This window comes from Tachypleus tridentatus, chromosome 11, assembly GCF_004210375.1.
Source record: "Tachypleus tridentatus isolate NWPU-2018 chromosome 11, ASM421037v1, whole genome shotgun sequence".
In the NCBI taxonomy this organism is placed as follows: domain Eukaryota; kingdom Metazoa; phylum Arthropoda; class Merostomata; order Xiphosura; family Limulidae; genus Tachypleus; species Tachypleus tridentatus.
Genome location: NC_134835.1, coordinates 100,665,229 through 100,689,740, shown reverse-complemented (window position 1 = coordinate 100,689,740; position 24,512 = coordinate 100,665,229). Strand labels below are relative to the sequence as shown.

Genomic DNA, 24,512 nt, shown 5'->3' with positions numbered 1-24,512 from the left:
AGACAACTAACGGTGAGACGATTTTATTATACTGGGTTGGAACCTGGATCAAGCACAAATTAAACTGTCAATTGTTTGTAAGATGAAAATAATCTGTTAGCCACATAATGTGGGTTGCCAATAATTCTCTTTTCTTCCACTTATATTGCAGAAAGTTCGAGATATAAAAAATGATATCCTGATACGTGAAAAATAGAAATTACTAAAGAACACTAGCGTCGTACGAGCAAATCACTAATTCCATTCCAAATCAACCATTTTATGAGAGAAAGAGCATTTTGACTGAATAACAGTCAAACAATTGACTCACCGAAAAGAAGCAACGATTTGTTTGTTTGTTTGTTTTTAAATTTCGCATAAAGCTACTCGAGGGCTATCCGTGCTAGCCGTCCCTAATTTAGCAGTGTAAGACTAGAGGGAAGGCAGCTAGTCATCACCACCCACCGCCAACTCTTGGGCTACTCTTTTACCAACGAATAGTGGGATTGACCGTTACATTATAACGCCCCCACGGCTGAAAGGGCGAGCATGTTTAGCGCGACGGGGATGCGAACCCGCGACCTTCAGATTACGAGTCGCACGCCTTAACACGCTTGGCCATGCCAGGCCGAGAAGCAACGAAACTCAGAACTTACTCCGATGTTCAGCTTATACTTTGAAATTACTTATTTAATTTAAAGCAATCTTAACTGAAATGGTTAAAGTGTGATCTGGACAGGATAAAGGATGACCCGGACAATAATATTACAGATCAATGTCAATTTTAAGTCTGACTTATAGGAAGGCTGATTGAGAAGTTACGCTTAATGTCAAAGAGTGTCAAATCATGCGTATCAATTAACGGAAAATTAATTTAAAGAATCTCATTTGTCGTGTGGTTCATGTTTTTAGATAAAGGGGAAGGATTACGGTTATTACTACATACTAACAAAATAAATTTTTCTACTGAAAAAAAACATGCCACTAAAATCTTTGTCTGTAAGCTTTAAATTTAGGCCTCATTAAAAAAAAAAAAACTATGTTTGGTTTTGGAGTGTTTATTATGAAAGATATAAGCATCTTAGAAAGAGTGTGGATAATCGCAATGTCTGGTTTATAAAAGCGTGAGCTAACATTGATGTATTGAAGCATCCGAACTAGTTTCACAACGTAGAATATTTAGGAGAATATTTAAAGGTTAAAACAGGTTGGCTGTATTTCTCTTTTTTTTGGTAATGCCAAAGTACCGGGTGTCCTTGACATGTAAATATCTCTCTTTTTTTTTACTTCAGTGTTTATCATTGTTTCTCTGGCTATACATTGAACAAAACGTTCTCTCAAAGAAGAATTATGGCATGATGACTACTTGTGGTTCTATAATTTATATCTTTCGGTGTTGTGTGTGTGTTTATGTAACAGTATTAATTTGTTATGCACTGAATGGCTTCTGCGCGAATAAGAAAATAGTGTATCACAATTCACAAGTGTTTAAACGTATAAACAGTTTATTGAAATGTTACATCTGGAATACAAAATGCTTATTTTCTATACAATTTCTGCCTTCAGAAAGCTGCATTACACCTTTTTTATCCTTTCTTTTGTTAGTGTGTATTTCACCTTTTTTTTCAATCTGCCTGCTGTTATTTCTTCCTCCTATACGTGTTTGTTAAGCTTTGACTCCTTTAAGCTGCCTTTGTCCGTTTTATTACGCTTTGCGAGTGGAGCAAGTTGAGAGTTAATTTCTCGCTAAACAAGCTCCGTGTATAATTACTTCTCGCCCTAATTAGCCTTCACTAGCTCGTATAAAGCTTTTGTAAAGATTGTAGACTGAAGATGAAGGTGTGTGAAAACATTGCTCTTAATAGCTTGACCTCGTTGAAGGCTACGCCTATACTTTACCAATCATTACGCTTGGTTGTAACTCGTATTTATATTCATTATTCTGCGACGTTGTTAGTATCTGATGCATAAGTGCAGGTGTTACAGATTCTTGCTTTAAGGACGTTTATTCATTGGCATAACTGGTATCTTTGTACTGGGCCGCGCTATAGTTAATATTTATTGCAAATTCGTTTTTAGAAGCGCATTGTTAAAGATATAGAAATGTCAATGCAGCTAGGTAGATAGGAATATCATAGACAAAAGGAAAATAACTCCACGCTGTCGAATTGTCTGTGACAAGTTTCAAGATCTAAATACGTTTCCTTGGTTATTAAACTTTCTAGGATTCACTAAATATTATTCTCTGTAAGCCTTTATAGGATAAGTCATTAAATTTATCTTTTATTCAATTTATGCTACGCTGTTACTAGTTGAACGTAAAATGGTGAGAACGTTATCTTCTCACTTAATTCATCACATTCATTACAAACAAAATTTTAATAATGTTTTACTGTGGAAATTATTATAAGTTCATGTCTTTCCATATGATTAATTTGTTTACAGTCATAGAAAGTGGCCTAGTTAAAAATAGACCAGTTTTCTGTGATTCATATTCAACACAACAATGACCTTGTTTTCAATGGGCCGCCCTGTATGGTTGAAAACCGGTAACTTAGGAGATAAAAGCAAATATCTCTGTACAAGTAGATTCATTTTTTGGATATTTTACATTAAATTACAAATACATTTTGCAAGTTGGTAATATACTGAATTGCAGGTTTATTTCGATATAATTTTTAGTTTCCCCACTTTATTCTATATCGTGAATCGTGCAGCGTCACAACCTGCAAGAATAATTTTTTTTTTTTTAAATTAGCCAACAAAATGACAACTCGTCTGCGAAAGTTATAAGGTTAACACAATGAAAAATGTGATTTTTGGACTAAGTGTTTATTTGGACTAAGTAACAGGATAATTAACGTTTCCGTTGCTTGATATTTACCTCAAATAAATTGAGGTATTTTTTCTTAAAGTTTCGATACCAGATCATAAAAATGTTATAATATTTTTCCATAAATATCAAATATTTTAGAAAAAGGTTTACTGACAATAAACGAATGGAAGGGTTTTAATTTGTAATAAAAATAAGATTATTTTATAGCAATATGTTTAAAAACCTTCTCACCAATCACAGAACTGGACTTTTAGGAACATCCAGCTTTGAAAGTTTGTGCGTTTTGGAATTGTCAAGTTTCAGTCATAAGTCCAGGACTCGAAATATTTTTACAGAGCTTCTTGTGTTTTGATTATTTTATGCAATGTAATGTTGAAATTACGTTTATAAAAAGAGAGGTTATGATATCCCATTTCAAATGCTAATATGTCAACAGTTTCTTCGTTGCTGTAATAAGTATTCAAATCAGTGCGCGAAAAGTAATTTAGAGATGACTCGGCAATGCCCTAGTTTTATTGAACAAAGTAAAGATAAAATAGAATTGTAAATCATTTAATTTTATAAGATATTTAAAAGCAGATATTCTTTATTTGTGTTAAGATATTGCTTTTACTGATTATATGTGTTCACTTCATAGCCGTATGCTCCAAAAGCATATGTTTGAATTCATGCCTCTAGCGGCAATAGTCTACCCAAGTGTTCAGTGTCGTCTGCTCGTGGTTCGTCTATTCTCTAAAAGTAAAATCGGTTAGGTGCGCATGCGCCAAAACGGTTCAGCTCTCATAGTCGAAACTCGTAAAGCGAACATTCGATGCGTAACAGTGGCAGAAATTGTCGTACGGTTCTTGTCGTCAAGTCACTTGGCGAAACGCAGTGACCTTTCAGCTCAGAAGATCGACTAACGCACAGTAAGATATGCCGAGTTGACTAAATCTGGTCATAACTCGCAATAAGTGTTTACTTTTAGAAAAATCAGTACAGACAGAGACTAGGCCACAAAGTTGGCTGACGATGCGACAAGGAAAAAGAAAATATTTTAGATGATTTCGTAAGCTGAACCTTGTGTAGGAGACTAATTATCATTGGAAGTCGGAACTAGACCTCGGTGTTTTAACATTTGACAGATCGTCTTCAAGATATTAGGTAAACGTTGAATGTATAATATTTTCCTTAGTTTTTCAAACGTTATAAAAGTCTATTTTTATTATACTGCTGTTTAAAGAGAAAACAAACAATGAAATTTGATATGCCAACTTCATGTTGTCACAGCTTCACTGTTGATTATTTACAATTCTCAGACATCAAAGTAATCAGTTATCAGTACTTTATAGTAGGGTAGTATCCTTGACTTATCGTTGATTGGTTTATTTCCCCATCCTTCTTCTCCATCAGCTCGTGTTGGAGCTAGGAAGACTGTTCAAATAGCATATTGTTATACTGTAAGAATTTGTAGTTTGAAGCTCTACACAGCCTTCCAAACTTTGGCTTGGGTATACGGAAAAAATAAGAAGGTTGAATTTATTATTTTGATGTCAAAAGTGTAACTAAAATCGGTAAAACATTTTTTTCAAACATTCGCGCAAATAAATATGAAAGTTATGCGTCCCTAATTTTATACCGATAGGTTAAATGGAAGGCAGCTAATCAACAGCACACTCCGCCAAGAATTGAGTTACTATATTTGAAAAGTGTTATTTAACCGTTACTCCTGTAACGCACCCATGACCCCAAACTTATGCAATATGGCGGCAGTGAGACCTATGGATTAACAAACTAGCACGTCAGCCACAAGGTCACGCTCAGCCTATATCTGTAAAGAAATGGAAGTTATAAATAGAGAAATACATGGTTGTGTGAAAGTGATTAGTTACTTTAGTTGATAAATAATAAAACTGTAATCCAGTTTGAATTACTCGTATTAAAAAGGTACATTTTGTTGTTTGTTAAGCACAAAACTACACAACGGGCTATCTCTGCTGTGGTCACCACGTGGGTATCGAAACTGGTTTCTTGCAGAATAAGTACACAGAGATCTCGATGTGCCACTAGAGGGAGAGGGGAGGGCTGTAAATGTAGAGTTATTATAGATAAGGAGAAATCAAATTTTCCTAGCAGTCATATACCAATATCTGTTATTCTGAAGTATTTTATAGACAAAAAAAAGTGTACATGCAATAGGTAAAAATTGACAGACGTTCATTTTTTGTTAAAATAAGGCAAGCAACCATGATGCTTTAGTTGTACATGCCATGTGGTTAAAGGTGAACAGCTTATGTGCTGTTATTGCGGACACTTATCTGTAGTCAGTTCTTTATGCAGTTTCATTTGTATCTTTTATAACTGGAACCACCAGGTAATTACACCAGCAAGCTTCTTAGGCTTAACCTTCATCGCAGTCTTCTGTCTCTGACCCAGAAACTGTACCAGCTATGTTCATGTCTGGTGGAGCAGAGATGAAAATGCCACTCTTGGTAAATGTTTAAGTTTCTGAATCGTTTACTTCTCAAACATTTTTCCGGTTCTCTGTTCTATCTTTCTCATTATTTATATTTTGTATTTCGTGTGTAGACGATTAATCTAATGGTATCTTTGTTTATTTAGCATATAGCACTACGGTATTTAAAGGCAATCATTTGCTACGTAACATTTCGAAGTGTTTATTTGAAGCCCATCATATACACGTGACAATAATGCTGGCCACTAAATAAGGAACCCCACAGTTTCCTTATCGTAAACTGTCAGTATTATATGGACTACTCCAGTTATATTACGATACCAGCTCTTTATCTTCATGAAACTTAAATATCCGCCAGCAGCCCAAGAATGAATGGAATGTATCCCCTTGATTATATTATCTTGAAAACGTTTTGAACTAGAAACCGAACACAGATGTTTCTGTTGGAAGACGTAATTAGAAAAATGATGGAATTAAATTGCTGGCCCGCAACACTTACATTAGTGCACAAAGAATATGTGTTATGAAGAAACAGGCGTTTATTTTTGTAGGAATATCTTTTTGGTGTTTTTGTGTTTCTTGATTGTGTGCTCTATATTTTTTGTTTTTGTTATGTATTATTTAAACGTTATTCTTAGTTAAAATGTATACTTGTGTTTTATAAACAGTCCTTGGAGCTAGCATTTAAACAACTGTTTAGTTTGGGTTATATACGATCATCAACAACTATTTAAACAAACTTTGGGGATATTTTATGACGAGAGACAAAATTTTGAAAGAGGACTATTGTATTCTGCAATCAAAGATGAACGGTTGATCAACAGGGCTATATCATTCTTTGATCAGTGACTTGTGTTTGTTCAGGGAGGCTATTTTCTACGAAGAGACAAGGATGTGGAAAATGTGGATATCATATTTTACGATAGGAGACAAATGTTTAAGGAGTGTTGCTGCTTTATACGATCAGGAGACAAACTTTTGAACAATGAGATTATGCTATTCTACGATCAGATACAAGACAAGTCTTCCAATAATCGTATTCTCAGATGGCTGGTATGAGTATTAAAACTTTGATTAAAATAAAGTACAGAATAACGTTTCGACCTTCTTAGGTCATCTTCAGGCTAATACGAATTACTTCCAATAATCAGGTTTCCTGCTTGTTCGATTGCCCTATGGGATCTGAAGTGACTGTGCCACGACAAATATATTGTTGTCTTATAATATACTTTGATTCACGTTGTTCTTCCATAATTAGTTTCTCAATTCACCGAAATACACGAGCAACAAGCACGTGCTGGAAATCACGCTAACTACATACACTAGCTTGCACTGCCTTACCAGTGCTCTCTCTGGTTGGTCTGTCCTGCTCGTATCACATCTTTACAGTCTTATTTAATTTGTACATGTATTGCCGAGGAAATATATAGTGTGTACATAATTAAGAAGGACAAATACATTTCCTGAAGTCATTGTTTACTTTCGCAACATCTTTAAACAAAGTGTCCGAATTGTTTCAAAATCCGTGAAATAGACAAATCCCTTCCCAGTTCTTGACATTTCTACGACAAAAATAGGCTAGTTGAGGAAGATATGAAATTGTATGTACATGGGTTGTTACTTTATGATATTTACAGCGCTTTAAGGCCCGGCACGGCTAGGTTAACCGATTAGGGGGCTCGACTCGTAATCTGAGGGTCGCGGGTTCGAGTCCCCGTCACACCAAACGTGCTCGCCCTTTCAGCCGTGGTAGCGTTATAAGGTGACAGCTAATCCCATTATTCGTTGGTAAAATAATAGCCCAAGAGTTAGTGGTAGGTAGTGATTATTAGCTGCCTTTACTCTAATCTTACAGTGCAAAATTAGGGAGGGCTAGTGCAGATAGCCCTCGTGTAGCTTTGCGCGGAATTAAAAAAAACAAACAGCACTTTAATGCTTTATATATATATATTACTGCTGCTGTGCACTGCACTAAAGTAGCTATTTTTCTGCAATGATACGAAATATACCTATCGTCAGTTAACTGTTATATATATCTATTAGTATTTGTGAGCCGCAAAATAATTTTGAGATCCAGTTTCTTACAAAATGAAAGTTGCGGATCAGGACCGACGCTTCTCAGCTGACAGCTGAGAGAGACTACCAACTATACACTACGTCACTTTGTTCACAGGACCGTGACACAAATACAAAGAGAATAGATGGAACTGAAGAACATGTAAGGGCACCGTTGCGCACTCACTTTATCGAGGAAAGATGAAGATAAAATGGAACAAAGAAATAATAAAACTTTGGCGAAGTAAGATCTATATACAAATGTGTGCGTGTTGTTTAAATACCGAATTCACTCTGTAAGCTTGTATCTTATCTCATCTGTACATTATAATATTGTATTTATCGAAACACGAGAATTCTATATAGTTTGTGATAGGCAATAATCAGGCGTTAAGAAACTCGAGGAAAGACGTCACAATCGAGTATAATATTATTCCAGTTACTTTTACTTTCCTTCGCCCTAATGTAAATAAAATTCTTATCGTTTTGAGAAGTTCGTCGTCAGCCTGTTTCATGTAAATGTAAACTACTCGATGTGAAATTGCAAAACCGGAATAACATTTTTTTTTATGTTAGTGAAACAGTTTTGTCTGTTTATCACTATAAGCTCAGCGAGCAGTGTGTTGATCACTATGTTTTTCGTTAAGTGCAAAAATAGGCAATAGGTTTTTTTGTGCTGTGCCCACCACGGATATCAAAACTCGGTTTTAAACTTTATAAGCCTACGGGCTTATAGCTGCGCCACTAAGAGCCTGTTTAACAATAAAACCAAAATAAAAGTATTTTTTCTATAAATTTTCGTAAAGAAACACAGTTATATACATTCCTATCGATGTTAGTGTTAAAACAAATGGAAGAGAAAAAATACTTAAAAATGTATTTCTTCAAAATGTGAAAATTTGTCAACCTAAAAGAAATGCATGGTGCATCTGTAACGGTGGGAATACGTTTCATGAAGTATTTCAAAATAGATTTCCCTATTGATACATTATGTATGATGAGTTTGTATATGTAACTGTTTCGTGCAAGTTTTTACATCTGGCAGTGTACCTATTAAGTGGGGTAGGTAACTGAAGCGTTCCATGTTGCCCACGTTCGTCTTTTTTGTAATTGCAGGCTGGGCCTAGTAGTTACGATTCACGATTCGCAATCCCAAGGCCAAGGGTTCGAATCCCCGTCGCCGAAAATGCTCGTTCTTCTAGCAATGAGAGCGTTAGAATATTACGGTCATTCTTACTGTTTTGTTGTTTGTATAAGAGTAAGCCAAGAGCTGGCGTTTGTTAGTGTTGACCAGTTGCTAAATTACGGACTGCTCGTGCAAATATTTCTCGCGTGGCTTTGCGTGAAACTCAAAAACAACCAAACATAAATACTGTTCCGTTGATTTGTCTATAACGACTTGTGTGTATCTCAAGTGAAAATGTTTTATTTTCACGCTGTTTGTTTGAACTTGTATAAAAGTCTAGCTTTTATCTACACGTTTATAGACGTTCGTGAAACTAAATATTAAGCCTATTTCTGTCTTTCTTTCTATGTCGGCGTTTGTGTATAATACCGTTACTAATGTGAAAAATAAGTTTTAGTTTCAAAATATCTAAATATTAACATAATTTATTTTGCAATGGCGCGGTCCGGTACATATTACACTGCTCGATGTTAGGTTTAAATATACACACACATATATATATATATATATATATTTAAACCGGCAGAGGTCCAAACAGACTTAGCGCTGCTTCAAGTTTACGAATAGGGCTTCTCGGGTGCGATTTCTCATATGAATATGGAAATGGAGAATAAATAGTTGTTGGTCTGACAAAGGTAAAGATAGGTGACGTGCCTTATTCAGGTAACCCAATACCTTGCTTAGCTGTACAACGAGTATAAGCTTACCCAAATGTATTATCCACTGCTCTATAATAGGGTCTTCAGGCCATAGAAATTCCCATGTGTAAGGTTTCAAATTTTATCCACGTTCAGTCTTGGAAATTCTACACAATGAAATAGTGATCTTTAGTTTGTATTACCGGAAGAGATAAGTTCTATCCCAAGCTTAAGTTATACAATTCGATACCCATTATAAGCACAAAATATTAAATATATAACAATAATAGAGTTTGACTAATAGAACATTGATTGTTAAGTAAAAATTTAGAGAGCAAATACAAGAAAAAACGATATTCGACTTCTCCTTACTGATTTAAAATTACAGTCAATAATTTCTTTGTGTTTTTTTTCTCAACTAAATTTTTGATTTAAAGACATTGTTTTGTATCTCACAAAGGATTCGGTTCATATATACATTCAGTAACCAAAGTTCTAAACTCATGTAAACTTGTTTCACTCTTTTCTGAAAGGTTCTTTACCGTAGGCGTAACAAGAAAAGGTGTACTTTGGTTCTAAACTTTGCTGTAACATTATCGCAAAAGGTGAGGGGTGGAAGGTTTGCAGATGTGCCACACCGTCGTTTGACACATGAATTATGTTTTATCTTGAAAGTACATTTTGAGTGTTGCTTAAAAGAAATATATATATATATATAATATGTGATAGGATTATAAAAACACAAATTTAGTCAGATATACCGTAGAAATGGTGAACAAAATAATAGATGTGAGAAAAATATTTGTTTTATCACAAAATATTTAAAGTATATACACAGAATGTGTTAATAGAAACATATATTAACCATGATAAGTTGTGATGTTTTCGTAAGACCGTGTGTATCAGTGTTTGAAGCACGTGAAACTCGTTGTTTTTACCGATGCTTTCATTTTACTCTTCTTTAATAAGATTATTGTATTGAAAATCGTTATTGATTTAAGCTTGTAGTATTGAATAGTACAGTTAAGAAGTAGTATTATATATATCAATTTTACTTCGAATACAGAAACTGGTTATTAAAACAAGTTCCTGGCTAGCTGTGCTGTACACCCAAGTTAAATAAAACCCTCATTTTTTCATTTGATGGTGACCGATTTTCGTAGCTTGTAGATTCCAGTATATATTGACAAGCCGTCAACATAACTTTTGCGAAAAACATCTTATCGTAAGTACGTAACAATGGCTATCCGCATTGCTGTTTTTGTTCACAGTGGTTCTTCATAAAAGTAGGTTTCACTTGTTTGACAGAAACGAAACAGATGTTGTCTGATACGAATGGATGAAGTGGGCGGAAATAAGGACTAATAAATTGATTCCATTATTTGATTTAATGGTGAGTAAAAAGTTTATTTGACTCTTATTTAAACAGATTTCATGTGCTCCCATTAAAACAATATTATCTTATCTTACTTTAAAAATCGCAAAGTAAGTTTTCGAGGGTCTGATGATGGTTGAAAGTATTTTTATGTAATATTTTACTTTGAATGAAAGTGAGTTGCTGACTAATTTTTATGCGAGCTTCAAAACGTTTACTGAATTGACTCACTTGGAATTTATCATGCATAAATATACTACTATTTCTTCTAGTACCTCTCCAGCCCAAGAACAACCTAAACAACCGCTGGTTCAAAAGATTATCGGGTACTCTGGTTGAAAAAAAACAAGAAGTAGTACATGATCTAATACAGTGAACTAATGAAGACAAAAGTTTACAAAAAAGTAGTGAAATGCATATTATTGAAAAAATAAAAAATATGGTAGACTAATGTATTGATTTTGGAAAATATTCTAACTTTCCTTGAACCTTAATTGAGGTTCAAATTAACTATAATATGTCATATTATTAAAAAAAAGGGAATATTTATTGAAGAAATATGAATAGAAGAGGTGAGGGGAACTTTTGTCTAAAAATTACCCATAACTTACTACTAAGAGAGCGCAAGCCCGGCACGACCAGGTGATTAAGGCACTCGACTTGTAACCTGAGGGTCACGGGTTCGAATCCCCGTCACACCAGACATGCTCGCCCTTTCGGCCGTGTGGGCGTTATAATGTGACGGTGAATCCCACTATTCCTTGATAAAAGAGTAGCCCAAGAGTTGGTGGTGGGTAGTGATTACTAGCTGCCTATCCTCTAGCCTTACACTTCTAAATTAGGGACGGCTAGCGCAGATAGCCCTCGTATAACTTCGCGCGAAATTAAGAAAAAGCAACAAGCAAAACAAAGAGCGTTGTGTACCAATTATGGTAGCGCAAGGAGAGACGATTAATGAGCAACAGTTGTAGACGTTACAAGCTATTCTTTGTTAACAAAACTAGCTTTATTCAAAGATCTCTGAAATACTTGTATCTGTATGATAACATTGTTTCCATTATGTGCACGTTAAAACAGAAACCCAACGAGATGAGCACTCAGCAGGGTACATACCTCCATGACGCTGGGTTTATCATATTTGACCCTCAAAAAAAAGTATGAAAACGTGTCCGTATGTCTTTCGTTTTTCAACACACACTGATTATTTTTAGACTAAACAACGATGAGTACTATTCTACATATTTCCGTCAAGTTTCATCAAAATCCATTCATTTTTGACGGAATTATAGAGGAAAATAGATAGATGTTAATAGACAGGGATGTCAGTTACCTTGCTATGACTTTGACCTTCCATAAGCTAATTAATTCCAAGTTAGATCATAGTCCATCTGTATATACCAAATTTCGTTTAACTCCATTCAGTCATTTTTGAGAAATCTTGTTGACATATGGATGAAAACATAATAACGTTTAGCACCCAATGAATCAATGACATATCCACTGTTCACGACTACGTGTGGAATTCCGCATTCAGGAAGAAGTGTCCAAAATGAAGATAGTGTTGGTCATATCCAGCGATTAGATTCATTACAAGAGTAATTCTTGCCTATGTTATTTAGCTACTGCGCTAAAGAGAATTATGGTTAAAATAAAATAAAAAAAAAGATAAAATACCCCATTTTCCATGCCTTGAAGGCTCAGTTATTTTGCAAGAATTACTTTGAAGAGTGTCAAACGAGAGAAAATTACGTAGGGTACCGAGCTTCTAATTCTATAAGATGTGATTCATGCAAAAAGAAACAACGTTCGTTTTTTGTGTTTGTTTGTTTGTTTTTTGGAATTTCGCACAGAGCTACTCGAGGGCTATCTGTGCTAGCCGTCCCTAATTTTGCAGTGTAAGACTAGAGGGAAGGCAGCTAGTCATCACCACCCACCGCCAACTCTTGGGCTACTCTTTTACCAACGAATAGTGGGATTGACCGTCACATTATACGCCCCCACGGCTGGGAGGGCGAGCATGTTTAGCGCGACGCGGGCGCGAACCCGCGACCCTCGGATTACGAGTCGCACGCCTTACACGCTTGGCCATGCCAGGCCCGTTTTTTGTGTTTCTTTTGTTTTCATTTTCGCACATCTTAAATCGAATATGGCTTTACGGTTGACCAAATGTAACAAAACAATTTAATAAGTCACTTATAAATGATCCACCCCCTATCGAGCATGTTTTCAACTTTCTCCCCAGCTCAGGTGACATGAAACGGTCATACAAAGAAAACATAGACAAGCAAATATAATCCGTTCTCCAAGCATATACTTATATAGTCTTTCTGCATACTTACACGTCACAGTTAGAAGGGACCATTTGTCTTCATGTTTCCAACATTGTTGTGCATGAATAAACAGGGTGGTAATTTTTTATATATGGTCGTTTTGTTCTAAGTTTGTCACCCTTCTTTTCTTTTATTAGTCTTTCGTATTTTAGTTTTTGTTTCTCGAACTCTTGTTCTGTTGTGCTTTTCTTTTACCCTGCATTTACTCTGCTTTCATTTGTCTTTCTAAAATCATTTTATCTTGTCTACTCTCGCTAACAGACTGTATTTTCCAGATGTTATAGGGCGGTGAAGAATACATATCTACTTATCTAATAATCTGTGAAAAAATAGAGCTAAGTACATTGCATAAAATAGCTGCCCATATTAAGAAAAAAAAACTTTAAAACACTTAATAGCCGATAAAATAAGAAGTACGATTGTTTTTTAGTAACATCAAGGCTTAAAAACTTTCTTCTATAGAGTACTTTCGATTGGTAAAAAAATGAATACAAAAATAGAGGACTTGCGCTTCGTCACGAACCTTTGATCACACAAAAATATATTGTTATAAATCAATAGAAATGGAAGTATATTCATCTTCAAATCGTGTAGCAAATCTATACCCAATAAGCAGACATGCGCATTACAAGTTTCTTTTTCCACATTAACGTTTTCAGAAAGTAATATGAAATCGTTCTTGTAAAATTATAGTGAAATATAAGATGTTAGTAGCAAGAAGTTGACGATTTAGATTATCTTAAAAAAGAGCTTCCAATCTGCTACACGTATGATGATAAAAAATCCACCATCAAAGCGCTTATACGAGCATTGTATGTAAAGTTAAGTACTGTCTCACTCACTTGTTGTTTTAAATATCTCTGGTTTTAGATGTTGAGACGCAGTTTTTCCAGTAAATAAGTGTATAATTAGCAAAAACGAAACGCCGCGACTCTCTTGTTAGATGTTTCGATAAGAAATAACTTAGCAGATGTAGTCTGACGTATAATGACATCGCATGTAACATTCACTTACTAAACGTTCACTGATTGGCATTGTATATGTATATTTATGCACATATATATATATAGAATTCTGGATATTTTGCAACCGCAAATAGGAATATCCAATTAACAACATTATCACTGAACTGTTCAAGAAATCTATAAAAATGACAGTGAATGTTTTGATACTTTTTTATTTTGTTCGTTTTTTAATTTTGCGCAAAGCAACTCGAGGACTATCTGCGCTAGTAGTCCTTAATTTAGCATTGTAAGACTAGAGGGAAGGCAGTTAGTCATCACTACCCACCACCAACTCTTGGGCAACTCTTTTACCAACGAATAGTGGGATTGACCGTCATATTATAACGCCCCCACGGCTAAAAGGAGAAGCATGTTTGGTGCGGCCGGGATTCGAACCCGCGACCCTGAGATTACGAGTCGAACGCCTTAACCCACATGGTTATGCCGGACCCTGCGCAATTTAAGACATTTATGAGAATGTGTGGTCTTAAATATCGTAGTGTTGTTTAAGCTGACAAATTACAATTAAATATTTTTATATTTAGGTTATGTTTATGTTCGTATTATTTCTTTGTATTTAAGCACAAAGCTAGAAAATGGGTTATCTGGGTTGTGCCTATCACAGGTATCGAAACCAGGATTTTAGACTTACCGTTGTGTGTGTGTGTGGAGGATATGTGTCTTTACATGGTGAAGAAATATAGCGATAGATCATGTTTGTAATTTCAATGGCTTTATGTTTTTAGAATAAATAAAATATTGGTTCCTCTATTCGAAAGTACTTCACGAGGTGTCCACTAGCACAATTACACCGCTAGAAACCGAATTTCGATACCTATGGTGGGCGAAGCACAAATAGCCTGTTGTGTAGGTTTGCGCTTAATTCCAAATAAATGAAAGAACAAACTTGAATAGTTTGTAGCTTGTATATAAAACGTTTTACGGGAGGCTTAAGTGTGATAAGTTGACTTTATTATGAACGTATAGTTTTTCATCCAATTAATACAAAATTTATAAACCTGTGATACGTAAAATCATGCTAGGAGAAACTTGTTCGTCCAATCAGTGCAAAAATCACAGATCCATGATGTGTAAAATCACTCGAAAGCAAAAATTTGATCGTCCAGCTGGTGTGAAAAGGAAATGACGAAGTTGTCTCGTTAATGTAAAAACAACAAACCATGGAAAGTGTAAAACAGTCTATGTGCAGGTTAACGATGTCACCAATTAATGGAAGATTCGCTGACCCATGACTTATGGTATAATTAATCTACGTTACAGTAGCATACCCAACAAATCAGGAAGTCCAACATTTGTAAAATAGCAGAGCTAGATAAAGTGTTCATTAAATTATTGAATTATTTCAGCTTGCCCAAAACCCAAAGAAACGTGAAACCTTATAACTGATTCAAATGATTGAAAACACCCTAGTGGTCATCCATTTAACCCGAAACTCAGTAAGCCGTAAACTATTTAAGCTAAATGAAACACTCATAGAGAAATAACATTGAAAATACAAATTTTGAGAGTTCTAAGAAATGTTTGTTTGTTGTTTTTTTTAATTTTTCGAAAAACTACAAAAGTGTACCTCTGTTAACCGTCCATAATTTTTAACCGATAGACTAGAGGGAAAATAGCTAGTCAGTACCACCCACCGCCAATTCTTGGGCTACTCTTTTAACAACAAAAACCACAATTAAAAGTAGGAGCGTGTTCGGTAAAGGGATGCAAGCCTGCGACCTATAGGTTTGGAGTATAGTACCTAGACCATCAAGTCATCTTGTGCTTGTTCTGGGAAATAAGTGACAGAAAACATCTAGTAAAGTATTTTTGAGATGAATTAGTTCTTCAGTTGAACCTAAACTCGCGACAGAACTAAGTGGTTAAAAACCTGCGACAGAACCAAGTGATTAAACCTACAACAGAATCAAGTGACTAAACGTATGACGGAACCAATTGGCTAAACCTGCGACAGGACCCAGTGGTTAAACCTACAATAGAACTAAATGGTAAAATATACGACAGAACCAAGTGATAAACCTATAACAGAACAAAATGATCAAACCTACGACAGAACCACGTAGTTAAACCTACAACAGAACTAAGTGACTTGTTCACTGACACATCTTCTGATGTTAACGTTTACAGTGTAACCATGCTTTCACATATCTGTGTTTCTGTTATCTGAAAATGATTCTGACCAATATTCTTATGCCTCGAAACAAAGTGCTGAATATTGGTATATGTGAAACCTCTTTATAAAAACAATGACTCTTTGGTTAAAAGTTGTAATTATCTCGTTTAATAATTGTTTTTAATTCAATGCCATTAAATATGTCTCAAGTGTAGGTGAATTATTCTCGTTCATTAACACAGAATTAAATTACTATGAAATAACATGTTTTTAAAAGGCTACAAAGTAATTATTTATTTCCTTAACCTGTATGTACGTGTTTCCTTATAGCAAAGCCACATCGGACTATTTACTGATTCCACCGAGAGGAATCAAACCCCTGATTTTAGCTTTGTAAATACGTGTATTTACCGCTGTATCAGCGAGGGGACTTCATTAACCTAACCCAACAGTCTTGTATTTATTATTAAACATCTGATGTGTAAACGACTTAAATGAAAATTGATAATAATTAAAGTTCACTTGCTTAATCTGATTCAAACCCTAGCGGTTGTTGTCCATGAAAACTGGTAACACATATTTAGTCTAATCCACTACTCTGTCTGCCTTATTCCAGCAGGCCTCATGAGACTAAGTACATCAGCACTGGATATGGTGAGTGTGGTACGGTTGACATATTATAACATACTTTGGGTTTACTCGTGAGCTATTAGAACCTGAATTCATAGATATGTATGTATACACACATTCTTCAGTCAAGTGTGGGCACCAAAATCTCCCTTATCAGGAATGGGAATTATTATATTTCATTATCACTGATTACAACCATACACATCAAAATAAATAAATATATTAATCATCTACTGAAATATCAGTTATGAACTAGTTTGTTCTTTGATAAGCATGCTTATTGAAATGTAGCTACTTTGCGTTAAAATTACTGCCTTCTTTAAGAGAAATTGGGCCTAGCATGGCCAGTTGGGTTAAGGCGTTCGACTCGTAATCTGAGGGTTGCGGGTTTGAGTCCCTGTCACACCGAACATGCTTCCCCTTTTAGCCGTGGGGGCGTTATAATGTGACGGTCAATCCAACTATTCGTTGGTAAAAGAGTAGCCCAAGAGTTGGCGGTGGGTGGTGAAGACTAACTGCCTTCCCTCTAGTCTTACACTGCTAAATTAGGGACGGCTAGCGCAGATAGCAACTCCTGTAGCTTTGCGCAAAATTCAGAAAACAAACAATAAGAGAAATTGATCTAATTAGCAGCTCACCTTTGGCACTCGCGCCCTTCTGAAACAACATACTGAAGAATCATCATGAGGATCTAACAACCCCACCCCATTACCCCACAGCTGAAAAAGTGCGCATGTTCGGTGGGGTGGAGTTTAGAACCCGCGACTTTCAAATTGCGAGTTAAGCGCTCTAATCACCTGGCTCTGCCGAATCTAGGAGTTTTGTATTTTAAAGTTTGTGTGTTTTGAATCATGTTATTATTAGGGTTTACATGTTTTGTAAATTAAGTGCTGCAATGAAACTGTATGCGATTATTCGATTGGTTTTCAAACTAATCTTATTAGATATGATTGAAGAGTATACTATCTGTTTATAAAAATAATCTTGTAGACAGACAAAAAAGAATCATTGATGTTATGTAAAGTATTATCTTGACACTTAGAGGCTTCGCAGCACTGTCGATCTGTGGGGCTTGCATGTAGTTCCTGTACTTGCCGTTTCGCATAACACAACCAATGCATATTCTTCTTAGTACAATACCGCCATATTTGTTTTTCCTCAGTCTTTTGAAATTCTACGCTGTCTTCTGACATATTATTCTTTCTAACGAGGCAAACACACATTTCTTTAGTAAAATATGTTGTGAATTTGTCAGGCCACACTTTGCATCATAATATAATTTCCTTCCAGTGGCTCGATCTCTGTAATAACAGCACATATAGAGAGAGCGTTGTGTTTGTTTATCCTTAATAAACATACAAACATTTTTTGCATTTTCTACGATATGAGTACGCCATGATATTCATTGTATTACGTTATTGTGTGTATACACCCTGTTGTTGTTTTTTTCTCTTTGCTATAATACTTTCAAAATATGAACCGTCTTTACCAACAGGTATTCAAATAAGATAAATAATTCCAAAAATTTAATAGGGTTCTTCTACACAAAGCAGTGTCAGCTAAAAATTCAATTTCAATACCGAGCTGGTCCAAGCCATTGGAGTTGTCTCATTTCATACAAACCATTGCTACAAAGTAACTAAACTCTAGTTTAGCCTTCCTTTATTGTTCGAACAGAACAATCAATGTGACTGCTAATACATGATTTGGTGCACGCAAATAACTTTCTCTTAAATTTTCAACAGTTGTTCACTCTTGTTACATATTATTGTCGTCTACAACAATATATTACATTGAATCCCTCCCTGGTGAATTAAACAACAACAATGTTCTGTTATTAAACGTTATTATTAAATTTGTCATTTACTGATGGATATTTAGCTAGTATCATGTGTTCACGAAAGAAAATGCAAGTAAGCTAATACTTATGGATATATAAGATACGAAATATTTCACCACACATAACCTCAACTTTTTAGAAAGTCGTATGTGATAAGTTTACCTGAGGTTTTGTAAATCGTGCAGAAAATTGTATATATACATATAAGCAGTTTTAAATGTTTTCCTAGACTAAATACTTTTAAGGAAAGAGTAGTCGCTGAGATAAATAACACAGTCTTTGGTATTACACTTCAAAAACAAATAACACAGTTCTTGTATATCACACTTTAAAAACATATAACGTATTTCTTGTATATCACATTTTAAAACTAATAACACTGTTCTTGTATATCACATTTTAAAAGCAAATAACTCATTTCTTAGATATCGCATTTTAAAGCAAATAACATGGTTCTTGGGTATCACACTTTAAAAGCAAATAACTCATTTCTTGGATATCACATTTTAAAGCAAATAACACAGTTCTTGGGTATCACACTTTAAAAGCAAATATCTTGTTTCTTGGATATCACATTTTAAATGCAAATGGCAGATTATTTGGATATCATAATAAAAAAATAATACAGATATTGGCCATCATACTTTTAAAACAAATAATACATTTCTGGGTATTAAACTTGGATATTAATCGTGGATATCCAAAACATCATTGTGTGTTGGAAGAAAACAGGGGTATTATAACTAAGTTTGCTGATTATTCGTAAGTAACTTTTGAAATATAATAAAGGATAGTTAATTGTGGCATTTGAGAAGTTATTTCGTTTATCTGTGTTTGTCATCACTTTCCTAGCAATTTTCCTGTTAGACGAACAAGGTTTCAGTTGGCAGTTGGTGTGTGTTAGACGTGACTCCCGTGTTGCAGTTGATGTGTTAGACGTGGCTCCCGTGTTGTGAATGACGACTGCTGCTTATTTTCTTTACACTTGAGTGCTTACCTAAGCAAGAGCTATCACTCAAGACTTGAATAGCTTAAAACTCAGTGTTATTCTCCATAAGTTATGGGATTCAGTTTTCTATAGCTGGTAACGGATGGCGAAGTTCAGTTCTTAACGGGAATTTTCTTCATTGAAACGCTTCTGAAGATTGGGCTCAGCAGGCCATAGCGAGAGAAACTGTGCGGGTTTATGGGATATTGTCAAAGAGCAGCGCTCAGAATGACCTTCTGCCCTAGGACAGTCAAGATACTCTGCTGCATTCAGTTAGAAACAGATGACCGACCACTCCAGCTCTATACAACCTCGCTCGTCAGGAACGCCCCCTTGTGACGAATCTTTGTGAAGGCTGCTTTGTTTGGTCACCTTAGCAAATGACACCTGGCCGACTATTTTACTACATGTTCATTGAGCGCGCGCCCAGTGTTTAGCACGATCAGACATTTGTTCCTTCTGTCCCACCGAAAATGGTATAAATGTAGCCTTCAAGCATACTGCTGCTACGAAGGTGTATAGATCAGTCACGCTGTTACACTGTCAATGAACCCTGTTGTTAAGTCCTGACTGAACAAGTCTATTGCCTGACTGACTGACTTTGACATAAAAGATGAAATAGACACTGTTAGTAGTAAAATATATACCCTGAGAAATGTGATGTGTTACTTAACCGGCAATAGCGAGAATTGGTCGACAAACACATATTAGAATAGTCTTACACTGAATAAAATCTCAAAATGGAGGGCAAAACAACAAGTTAGCAAAGGAGTAAACTAGACTTCACTTCAATATTTAGTTACCCTAATAATCATTCTATAAAAATTCGGTATCGGCTTAAATGGAAATCGTATAACATTTCGTTTCAACAAAATTTTTTCATCAGCAGGTACCATCATTCTGTTAAATTATGTACATTTATAACAATGTTGCTCATTCGAACCGTCTCTAATTTTTTATATTTTCCTCGTCGTAAAAAATAATATCAAAGTTGATAATCTTGATAAACAACAGTTAGAGTAAGAAACCAATATAACATGTATGATGTACAACATCAAACAGTAGAAAGAAATCTAGAATCACAATACAGAACACAAAACAATGCGAGGCCCGGCATGGCCAGGTGGTTGAGGCACTCGACTCCTAATCTGAGGGTCGCGGGTTAGAATCCCCGTTACACCAAACATCCTCGCCCTTTCAGTCGTAGGGGCGTTATAATGTTACGATCAGTCCCTCTATTCGTTGGTAAAAGTGTAGCCCAAGAGTTGGAGGTGGGTGGTGATGACTAGTTGCCTTCCATCTAGTCTTACACTGCTAAATTAGGGACAGCTAGCGCAGATAGCCCTCGAGCAGCTTTGCGCGAAATTCAAACCAAACCAAACCAGCAGTGCGAAATTAATTAAAGTGTGCGATGAACGACAGTAAGAATAAAAACTATAATCACAACATACGAAACAAATAGTTTGTTAAATAATTTAAAAAATATATATTCACAATGTGCGATGAATACGAACGGAAGTAAACTAATTAACACTAAAAAATATAAAACAACAAAAAGAAACAAAAATCACAGTGTTAGGTGTAAAAACCAAAACAGACAACAGTCATAGTATTTGGTGTAAAAGAACGAAAACATGAAACAATCACAATACTGGACGAGAAACAACACAAACGCAACAATTATAGTATTAAACATAAAAAACAGACGTCAATCACAGTGTTAGACGTAAAAACTAAAACAAACAACAATCACAGCATTAGACACAAAACAATAAAAATAGACAATAATCACAGTATTAGGTGTAAAAGAACAAAAACAGACAACAATCACAGCATTAGGTATAAAAGAACAAAAAAAATGAATTACAGTATTAGATGTAAAACAACAAAGCAGATATCAGTCATTGCATCAGACGTAAAACAAGAAAAACACAATAATTATTCTATTAGATGTAAAACAACAACATTACTATTTTTTGAGTAGAATATCTTAATATTTAGGGTTAATAATAAATTGTATGAATGATTCACTAGTGCCCATGCTGCTTTTGAGATTAATTTATTGTCGACCATGCTCAAACCTGTGGCTATTATTACACACTATATATTATCAGATATCACAATTTTCTTTGTAATAAACTTGTGCGAAATACGAGGAAGCAAACCTTAAACAACGCATTTTCATAAACTTTCCAGCTCTCAAACATAATTAGCCATAAGAGGACTTCGGTTTCTAATACCACATTTAGCAAATCACAAATATGGAAATCTACAAATACTGCATGGGTGAGGAGGTAGGACTGACATAATTTAATGTAATTTCCATGTCCCATCTTTCTCATTAAAAGTGTTGATGTGACAAGTAGCTTGTGAGTCTTTTTTTACTTTAAATTCTTGTTTATTGTATTGTTAAATGTACAAGCAAGATGTGTCAAACTTCATTCCAGTGGGTTTTTTGGGTTAGAAGGGTCTCTTTCATAACCACAACTTTATATTTAGTAGATTAGAACCTATTCTGGATTTGTGTATTCAGAAGCAGTTATCATCTTAAATGCAATAATGTTCGAGTTTTTCCTGTTCCGTTGTATTGAAAACATTCAACCCTACCCTTTTTAAATAGTGTGTTTTTGGGTCCACGTCATTTAACAATCTTGTATGAATATACCTGCAGTCATGAATCCAGTTGTGGGGGTGCTACACATCGAACCTTCAGTAACTTGCTGCGAGCCAAATATATAGATGCTCTGAAGAAGTCGACCAGAGCGATCACTGCTCCCGTCTATGCTAAACTACATTCTATTTACATATGAAAGTCGTTCTTAAACGGTGCAATAAATCCTTTGTGCGTTCTTTAAGTATTAGAAGTAATAGTTGCTCGCTATCGACAAAACGTCTTAATCGTTTGAGAGGAGCTCTAAATTCCATTATATATTAAGAATACATTTATGGCATACATCACAATTTCATAAGTATTAAAAATCCCATACAATAATACCACTGTATTCATAAGTTCAATTCCTCATAATTTGAAGTTGTAGAATTGTCTTTGAGTAAGTTTCCCTCATGGTTCAGCAGGCCTTATAGCGCTAAAAATTGGGTTTCGGTAGTCAAGATGGGAAGTGTACATGGAGCCAGTTATGTAGCTTTGTGCTTAAAAAAACTTTGAGTAATATAAAATTGTAAATGCACTGCAAAATTTAGAATTACACAGATTTTATCTGTTTGTTTGTTTTGTTTTATTTTTTCAGAATTTCTCACAAAGCTATACAAAGGATAACTGTACACAGCCTTTTTGGCTTAGAGTCTACAAGGAAATCCGTGCCACCGCCAAATCTAGGGCTACTCTTTACTAAATGAATAGTAAGATTTGTCTGTCATTCTTATAGCTCGCCCTTCATCCCAAAATGCAGAATGTTTTTACAGTAGAAGTACGCGAACCGTGAATCGTCAGATTCACAGTACACGGACATGTTAACCGCTAGGCCACGCTCGTCCCAGCTTAAATAACAAAGTTGATACGTAGGATTGTTTCCTATTCTGTGTGTATATGTGTAAATAAAAGACGGCATGATTTATCTGTTTTGTAAAACTGCTCTTTCCAAGCTTCAAAATAAATTTGATTGTTTGAAACTCCAGTCTTGTTATTTGTGTGTTCCTGTATAAATTTTTACGGGATCGTATTACTTTGTGAAATTTGTTTCTGTATTAAAAAAAACAAATACAAAACAACAATGAAGCACTTCTATCTCCAAACTTACCTTTATTTTTTGTTAGAAAAAAACTAAGGTCCTTGACAGGATAAAGTTGAGGTAGGTAGGACGTTCTAGCAACTATAAGCTTGAAAATATATACTTATGTTAAGGACTAATGACTCTTTGTGGTGCTTTCACAGTTATCAGTATGTAATTCTTTATTGCGCATGCACTGTATACAAACAGCACATCAGCTATTAGTACATATCTATTCATCACTGTTAGTACAGGAATTTTGCAAATAAATTTTTTGTGGAAGACTCCACACAGATAACTCGTTTTGCTTGATTGTTTGGTTTTGGAATGTTGCGCAAAGCTACAAGAGGACTATCTGCGCTGGCCTTCCCTAATTTAGCAATGTAAGACTAAAGGGAAGTCGGCTAGTCATCACCACCCACTGCCATCTCTTAGATTACTCTTTTACCAACGAATAGTAGGCTTGATCGTCACATTATAATGCCCCACGGCTAAAAGGGTGAGAACTTATTTGGTGTGACAGAGATTTGGACCCCACAACGTTCATATTACGAGTCGAGTGCTCTCTCCACCTTGGCATGCTGAACACTCGTTTGGCAACTTCGAGCTTAACAACTAACAAACATACAATGAGTGTTTTTCTCTAAATATCTTAGGTCTTAAAATTCCCATGTGGCAAACAAAGGAAGCACTCCTTTCTTTCCTATTTCTAATCTTAACAATTTCAGCACGATATTTGTACTAAATAATGTGAAAATAAAATGTGGTAATGAAGAGAGCCTCTCATTTGAATAACCACATTTTGGGGATTTCATCACACATGGCCGAGGCTCCTGTCAATATCAGTTAAGCTGCTGTGCGCAATGTTTCACAAGTTTAAATGTTTAAGTGAAACATTTCTGTATTTTTAAGAGATTGACCTCTTGTTTTATTGTCGTCATGCCTATGATGAGTAATCTTAATCAGTTTAGGAACATCGTTGCAGTATCTGCTCCATTCTCTCGTGTTTCGCAATATATCTACGCAAAATGGATAACATTATGTAACACAAATTTTGTTCCTGGATAGTATGTGTTATTTCTTAGTTGCTTATTTTGTAAAAAGTACAGAAAATGGTCATTATTCCCTTCAAACTTTGCTTTTGTGACCTGGATAATAAAATTTGGAATTTAACCTATTTTCTATGTAAAAACGGGCAAATTTGTACATTGTCGTGTACATAAGGTCTGAATAAAGCAACATATGAATCAAGATTTACATGTATTTATACTAAGTTATACAAAAATGAGCAAAATTGTTTAGAAGTGATTAGTTTTTCGAAATTTTGCGACTCT

General features: G+C 35.2%; 1 protein-coding gene across 5 annotated transcripts in view; it reads left to right on the top strand.

Annotated features, from left to right (window-relative positions):
- The first annotated feature begins 3,627 nt into the window (after window positions 1-3,627).
- The window catches only part of LOC143232891 (plexin-B-like), a 187,499-nt gene continuing 166,614 nt past the window's right edge, over window positions 3,628-24,512 (top strand). For 3 of the 5 annotated variants that reach the window (XM_076468919.1, XM_076468915.1, XM_076468912.1), the window contains exon 1: window positions 3,628-3,958. Coding sequence is in view for 2 of the 5 variants with exons in the window: in XM_076468910.1 (XP_076325025.1) it covers window positions 22,804-22,810 (7 nt within the window). In the remaining 3 variants the exon portion in view is untranslated. Of the gene's footprint in view, window positions 3,959-22,698; window positions 22,811-24,512 lie in introns of all 5 variants that reach the window. The other 2 variants (XM_076468910.1, XM_076468921.1) reach the window with 1 other exon arrangement.